Consider the following 7999-nt stretch of genomic DNA (forward strand, 5'->3'; position numbering starts at 1 on the left):
AAAGGTATTCCGTTGTGCTACCACACGTTTCCGACATATCTTCCTATAACTGAATCTGTTAGCTCCACAGTTCCACTATGAATCACATGACTCTCCGTCTGGGCGCGACGGAAACGGATCAGCTGATTTGGCAAAGCGCTTCATTCACGTGCTTGGTCCTCGCGGAGCACTGCAGCGCGACGTGTTTATCCGCAGTGAAGTCCAGTACCCTGACGGTCCGTTCTGTCTTACTGTGCTTCACACTCTTAACAACACTGTGGGTGGCAGGGATTTGTAACTTCTTCGGGCAGCTTTCTCCCTTTTTACTGCTGACAAACTGATAAGAGCACTTCCGGCTGCAGTCAGCCACTTTTTATGAGGTTAAAGTCTGGAGAAGGCAGCGATATATTTAATTCTGTAGCTTATATTTTTTCTTTAGAGTTCTGCTGGTTATCTACTGACTTTAAGTAGTGAAAAACATGAAACTGATAATACTCAGCGACTACGATGAAGCCAGCGAGTGGGCAGCAAAGTACATCAAAAACAGAATCAATCGTTTCAGTCCGACTCCGGATAAATTCTTCACTTTGGGCCTTCCAACGGGTATGTTCTTTAAATACAGCTTATTTATTAAACACGACGTGCTGCGATAAAAGCCATCACTGAAATGTATTCGTGCTCGTATATGTTTTTAGGGAGCACCCCCCTTGGATGCTACAAAAAACTGATTGAGTATTACAAGAAGGGGGAAATCTCGTTTCAGTATGTAAAGACTTTTAATATGGATGAGTATGTAGGTATGTATTCCACCTTTTTGTTTGGGACTTGATTGTGATTTACAAAATTGTCGCATCGTCTAAAGCCCTAGATTTCAGACACCATTGTCTTTGTGCAGGTCTCCCAAGAGATCACCCAGAAAGTTATCACTCTTTCATGTGGAATAACTTTTTCAAGCACATTGACATCCGGTCAGAGAATGCACACATACTGGATGGCAATGCTCCAGACCTGCTGAAAGAATGTCAAAGCTTTGAGGACGAGATTAAATCTGCTGGTGGGATTGATCTCTTCATTGGTGGTAAGACTGTAAATTGAACTCTGACCTTGTCATGTAGACAGATATGACACTTTAAGGAAATTGGGCCCCTTTTGGTCCAAATAGCATGGGATTAATAGCTCTGTTCACGGTGCAGGTATTGGACCTGATGGTCACATTGCTTTCAATGAACCTGGTTCCAGCCTTGTGTCCCGCACCCGGGTGAAGACATTGGCTATGGACACTATCCTGGCCAATGCTCGCTTCTTTGATGGAGATCTGTCCAAAGTTCCTACAATGGCTCTCACCGTAGGCGTGGGCACAGTAATGGATGCACGGGAGGTATGCTAGCCTTTAATGACATTTAGACATTTAAAACATAAGTATTAAAATTGTAAAGAAAACAAAAAATATAATACAAATCACAACCACATCTTTCATTGTTCTTTACATTGTTCTGTTCGGTCCCGTGTTTATTCTGGTTTGGATGCATCTTTTCTCTTTTCAGGAGATAAAACTAAGTCGACATCTCAAATTACAGTGTTCCACTCTGTTTGCATGTTTACTAGGTGATGATTCTCATCACCGGTGCACACAAAGCCTTTGCTCTTTATAAAGCCATCGAGGAGGGTGTGAACCACATGTGGACCGTCTCCGCGTTCCAGCAACACCCTCAGACTATCTTTATATGTGACGAGGACGCCACCCAAGAGTTGCGGGTCAAGACGGTGAAGTATTTCAAAGGTAACAAATAGGTAACAAATCAGGGGTCCATTGCTTTTCCTGAAGCTGTACGTTTATAAAGAGTTCAAGTAAATTTACTCAAGGTAATGTTAATGAGTTCAGTTTTAAACTGCTTCAGACATTCCTGAACACATTCAGTATCTGTATTAAGTAAGACGGATTGGATTGGAAACTAAAACTCTATAAGGTAGATCTCCAGGAACTGTGTTGGACACCTTGGCCTGCACCTTAAATAATATAATATATTTTCAACTGTTTTTGTGTTTGTTACAATTAAGAGAGACACTGAATCAAGAAGATGTGTTATATCCCAGTGTGCTTTATTCTGTAGGTATGATGCATGTTCACAATAAGCTGGTGGAGGAACCATAGTTTACTGTAGTCAGAAGGAGAAAGGACATTCTTGAAGTCTTGAAGATACAACCATAAAACCTAATTAATATATTGTACACTTATGTATTTTATTAAATTAGGTTATTTTAAAGTTCTGTTTTGTATTTGCAATAATGCATTTAAATCAAATGTTTATATATCAGTTTTCTGGTCAGAGAGCAAGTGTATGATGTTCTTTCCTTAGTTCTGCATAACTTGTCATTTATTTTGTCTTTCAATGCACTGAATATCCCAGTAGAACATGTTTTGGTTTTTTTTGTGGGATTTTAATGTGGTTGCTAAAACTCATATCAGCTGATTTCCAGCTCACAAATACATAAGCCATGCTTTACTAGTTTCAAGGGGGAAACAAAACTAACTATTCCACTTTATGTACTCTAAAGTGGAATCGTTTATGCATACATCTTAATGCCCTCACCATAAATGCTGTAACGTTGTCGCTGGCCCGAGCGCCGGTGGCCGTGGAGCAGGACACACAGACTCCCTCGAGGTGAAACATTTATTAACATAAAACATGTAGAACAATGGCACTCACACACAACACTAACGACAGACATGACTTATACATTTAACTAAACATAGACTACAATCACATTTAACAAATGACTATCCACGCGCTGACGGGGACACATTAACACGTAACCCGTACAGGTGCGCGTCTTCACGGGGGTGTGGCTACAAACATGGGTGAACCCCCCCCCCCCCCCCCGAACGCGGCAGGCCGTACCACGTGACGGGGGGAGGGGCAAATGCTCTCTTCAATGTTCAACAATTACACTTATTAGTGATGCCTCTCTATGAAAAAATACAATATAAAAATAACAACAAGAAGAATTAATTTTAAACTGTTTACAAAATTACAATTAAAATTCATTTATGGTAATATATTAATTGTATTTGGAATCACCATCTCCAGTAGTATTAAAACCAGAGGACTTATTGGGACTTTAATTTAAACGTTACAATAATAACAGCCTACAATGTCCCTGCTCCTTGTTATAAATGACAAAACTTTAATGGCGATAGAAATAATCGATGGTTTTAAAGCCTGCGTTTATTCATTACATAATAAGATGTGATTTTAATCTTTGTACCGATTTGTAGAAGGTAGGCGGGGGAAGTAACTACTTTACTGCGCATGTGCAGTAGCCTTTTTTTGTTTTGCTGTGGTTGCGTTTAATCAGAGCACTGCCTTCACTCCTACTAGAAGACGTCTTCGAGTAAAACTAACTCATCAGTAAAGGGGACGGGAATATAACGCGTTAGCAGCAAGTCCGCTTATTTTTCTAGTTACACGAGTAATCGTAGATAGCTCGATACGCACATGATTTAGCGACTGGTCAAGACTACTGAAGAATGGCTGAGCAAAGAAATGGATATCGGCAGGTAGCTAACCTAGCTAGTTTACTTGTCTTGTTGCTTATATGATTACTGAGAAGTAGAACTGCTTAACTACAGTAAAATATTTCGGAAACTACAACAATACTGTTAACACCAACTGACATCGAGTTTAGCGGTCAGGCAGCTGTTGCCCCATACTCTGTATTAGCAAGCTAACGCTCACTATACTCAACAACATCGCCTGAGTTTAACACGGCTAACCGCTAGCTGGCTAATGTCGTAGGCCCACTAGCTAAATATTTGCTTGGCAGGATTTACGGCCTGCTTGCATGGTTTCATTTTCTTCCCTTCGTAGCGTGGTATAGCCAGTTAGTTAAGTTAAGAGCCGGTGTCTTGCCTTAGTTTCCTAATCTTGTAATTCGGCCGTTTTCTGGTGGTATTAGCTAGTAATACCAACAACTGGACTGCTCTTGGACCCATAACTGTTAGCTTAGTTGTACGAAGCCAGGCTGGTACAAATGCAAGGACAAACTGAAGTATGGGGCATTTCTGATATATTATTATGATAACATGTGCAATGCTGCATTATTAGTTAATATGAGCTTAGTCTATTAGCTGCACTAGTCAGTAGCCCTACGGTATAAGAATATATGGCTTGGTAGCTAGCCTAACTAGATATATGGGATATGGTTGAATGGTATTTCCCATACCCTGTCATTAAACAGCCCCGATCCTACTCCCTGCTGTTAAACGTCTACTTTCGCTCGAAACATTCTGAAAGAAAGTGGGACTTGTATTTGGTATATTGTTGTCTCATCTGCAGTTAACGAACGAGGAGCAAAACCCCGAGGTTCCTCCAGAAACAGCTGATGCACCTCCGTCCTACAACAGCATAGCTGCTGGGGCAGGTAAAGGCATCTTAACACAATGGACAAACCCCTCAAACAAATTCAAAATATCGATCTACGTTCTGTATATTCGAAATAGTATTCTACAGTGCAAAAGAAATATTGTTTCTCATCTATCTCAGAAATAATCTTTCACAAACATAAGTTGCAAGTTATTTATTAGGATGTGAAAGGCTTGTTCAGTGCTTGTACGAGAGAATAATTAAATTCAGTTCAGTTTCATAAAGGGCCATTTTCCATTAGTTGTAAGACTAACTATTAACAACAGTGACAAATTTGATGAGCTGCAGTCTTCCTTCATACAGGTTTCTTTGGTTATAAAGAAGACAGCGGGAGTTACCCTAACCCCCCCTCATACAATGTTGCCACATCTTTGCCATCGTACGATGAAGCAGAGAGGACCAAGGCTGAGTCCACTGTACCTCTCGTCACAGCCAGGGTGAGGATGCACCGGCCCCATTTCTGGGTCTCTGCTCTGGTGTTTTGACACCCTTTTACATTTACATATACAGTATTTAGCAGACTCTCTTAACCAGAGCGACTTACAAAGTGCTTTGTCATTTCCTCATAGAACACATCCTAGTACAGTACAGCAGCTTAGAGTCCAAGATACCAATGAACTAGAATACTGTAGAAATACAGGGATCAATGCTGACACCTAGAAGTACAAAATACATAAGGTCTGTCATAAACAATGACAAGTGCAATAAACAAGTACTAGAGTTTGTTAGACAACATCAGTGTAATAAACAATACCCTATATGCACCCTTTTCATGCTCACATGTCATCCTTTCAAACCCTGATGTGTGACAGGAAGAGGATTTCATTTCCAGAGATGACTTTGAGGACGTTGACCAGCTGCGAGTTGGGAACGATGGCATATTCATGTTGACCTTTTTCAGTAAGTTCCTGAAGAACGTACACAGCCTGCAATCCTTAGAAAGATGTCTGTGGGAGACAAATGAGGCTGTGCTAAGTATGAATGTGATGATGGGCTTGTATTCTTAGTGAATGAACCCCTGTGGTCTCTTGTGTCCAGTGGCTTTCCTTTTCAATTGGATTGGGTTCTTCTTGTCCTTCTGCCTCACCACTTCAGCAGCGGGGCGCTACGGGGCCGTGTCTGGGTTCGGCCTCTCCCTGGTTAAGTGGGTCCTGATTGTCAGGGTAAGACACTGAAAACTGGTTATCTACTTGACTTGATTATTCTAGAGGATACAGTTTAGCATATAAAAAAGCATGCCTCAGTTCAAGAACAGGGACACTGTGGCAAAGAGGGGCAGCAATACCAGTTTCCTCCCTGTCGGTGTGGCATAAAAGCTGCTTGGAAGATAACAGTGCCCTCTTGTGTGGACATTTTATCCAACTAAACCTGAGTGAGGGTGAAAGTTACCGTGCAGGTCCGTGCTGGGCTTGGCATAAAAAATTTCATAAATACCTTGAGGTGTAGTAGTTATTGTTCTGTGGCAGAAGGACTATAATTTTGAGGTTGGTACTAATCTAATACTATGTAAAAAAAACTTGTCCAAACCTTTTACGAGGTTCAGTCCAGAAAAGATGTGGCCGTTGACTTAACAGCACTACAGACTTGCAATGCATGTCTTTCAGGTTTCGTTACTGGGAAAAGCATTGTGTTCTGGTCTCTTCCAAATTTGCTGGAATAATGAATTCTAAATGTGTTAAACATTTATAACTAATGTAAGTAACTTTTTTTTGTTTTGTTTTGTTTTATTCCTTAAACCAGTTTTCCACATACTTTCCTGGATACTTTGATGGGCAGTACTGGCTGTGGTGGGTTTTTTTGCTTGTGGGTAAGTATGCGTTTCAGAGGATGTAGAGAAGGATCTTTCATTTTCCAATGTTCATTTAGTGCATTAATAGAGGGGAAATGCTGGTAATTCTTTGTGTCTGCATCTGGCTGATGCTAGATTAGGTGTTGCTCTTTCTCCACAGGGTTCCTGCTGTTCTTCAGGGGGTTTGTTAATTATTCTAGAGTGCGCAACATGGCTGACCATTCCTTCTCATCTCTTCCTCGAACCAGAGTCCTTTTTATCTATTAAATGTAAGTATAACTTCATTGTATTTACACACGTTGTGTGTGTCTGTGTGTAAGTGATATGTAAAAAATTATTTTTGACTTAATAGTGGCCTTTAAAAATAACATGTAATATCTTCATGCTGCTATGTTATAAACATGTGCTCTGTTTGTGTAAAGATTTTTCATCTCAGGACTACTACAAAATCAACAAAATGACAAGCTCAGCTCAAATCTGCAGGACCTAGAAAGCAGTGAACAGAAGAAAATGTTCACATTAAACATCACCGTACTGCTATTAAACAACTGAACGTTAAGGTACATTTATGTACATCTAAAAGGGTATTAATAGTCCTCCAATCTTGTATTTATAATCAGTAACTAATATCCAGTGCAATTTACTATGGCAACATTGCTTCATTGTCTGTTGCTGGGTGTTTTTAAATTAGCATGCGATGAAGTTTATGCTAAACAGCCATATCTTCAGACACGTAATTCCTTGCAAAGTTCACAGTGTACTCAGAGATTATCTTGGGTAATGCGATGGCCTGTTAGTATTCTCATTAATAGTGCTGGGGGAAAGTTTAGTTTTACTTTGTGAGTAAGTATTGTAACCAAACCTTTTCTGTGTGTAATATACAAAGAATAGATGTATTAGGACCATTATAATATCGATTGTTTCTTACACCTGCACTTTGAAGAGACACTGAAGCTACAGCAACATTCAGGAATATACTTGGCCTTACATCAAAATTATGATTGATTAACTTGTCAACTTATGCGGTGGTTGATATATATATATATATATATATATATATTTTTTTTTTAAGTTTCATAATTAGGACCAAAATGTAAACGCTTGCAAAGCGTTTCAGTAAATGCAAAGCTTTTTAATAAGAAAGTTTGATTTGATTTAACATTTGACACACCTGAACAGTTTATTACTTCAGTGATTTTTGTGTTGAGCAACGGTAATTTGATGCTAAAACTAGCAGTAGATAAACTATTACGTTTTGTATTAAAGATTGTAGTGAAAGGCATGTTAATGAAATAGTGCTGAACAAAACTGTATATTGTGATTTTGTTTGTTTAAACTTGTGCAAGTAAGTTTTAATAAACATTGCTTCAGTAACAGGATTACCTATCTAGTTGTGGCTCTCTGGACAATAACAATTATGTTTTGTTATACATGTTCACTGTTCAGTATACTTAAATTTGTTTTGTTAATGTTTGCCAAATAAATACAAATGAGCTATGATTTGATATAAAGACTTTTTCTCTATCATTTTGCAACTAAATTTAGCACTTCAGGACCTTGACATATTTTCATCGTATGCAGCTCTTATTTCTAAACTTTTTCATTTTCATTGAAAAACATTCTTTGAAGGTTGGATAGAAGTTGTCATAAAAGTAGGTGTTTAAAAATAAACTTAGATAAGTTGTAATAAGACAAATAAGGTTGAAACTTGTGGTCAGTCCAGGTCATTTATAATGGTTATTAAACCACCAAAATTATATTATCCTATTAGGATATTTTAAAGCTAGCTTTTAAAAAGAAACTTCAT

The 7999-nt window shown here is 38.9% G+C and overlaps 2 protein-coding genes across 3 annotated transcripts; both read left to right on the plus strand.

Moving 5' to 3' along the window:
• Positions 1–125: 125 nt before the first annotated feature.
• Positions 126–2824, plus strand: gnpda1 (glucosamine-6-phosphate deaminase 1). 2 transcript variants are annotated; one of them, XM_027007129.2, is made up of 7 exons: positions 126–215; positions 419–582; positions 675–776; positions 875–1057; positions 1173–1357; positions 1585–1759; positions 2091–2824. In XM_027007129.2, exons 2-7 carry the CDS (start codon positions 459–461, stop codon positions 2129–2131), a joined length of 810 nt encoding a protein of 269 aa, XP_026862930.2. In that variant the 5' UTR covers positions 126–215; positions 419–458; the 3' UTR covers positions 2132–2824. The 2 variants fall into 2 exon arrangements, with proteins under 2 accessions (XP_026862930.2, XP_026862929.2); XM_027007128.2 differs by having other exon boundaries at positions 133–582.
• Positions 2825–3287: 463 nt separating this feature from the next.
• Positions 3288–7692, plus strand: ndfip1 (Nedd4 family interacting protein 1). The gene is made up of 8 exons (XM_027007131.2): positions 3288–3538; positions 4317–4401; positions 4707–4840; positions 5216–5303; positions 5442–5566; positions 6144–6210; positions 6353–6461; positions 6615–7692. Exons 1-7 carry the CDS (start codon positions 3509–3511, stop codon positions 6457–6459), a joined length of 636 nt encoding a protein of 211 aa, XP_026862932.1. The 5' UTR covers positions 3288–3508; the 3' UTR covers positions 6460–6461; positions 6615–7692.
• Positions 7693–7999: the final 307 nt, after the last annotated feature.

Source organism: Electrophorus electricus, chromosome 2 (genome assembly GCF_013358815.1).
Source record: "Electrophorus electricus isolate fEleEle1 chromosome 2, fEleEle1.pri, whole genome shotgun sequence".
NCBI lineage: Eukaryota > Metazoa > Chordata > Actinopteri > Gymnotiformes > Gymnotidae > Electrophorus > Electrophorus electricus.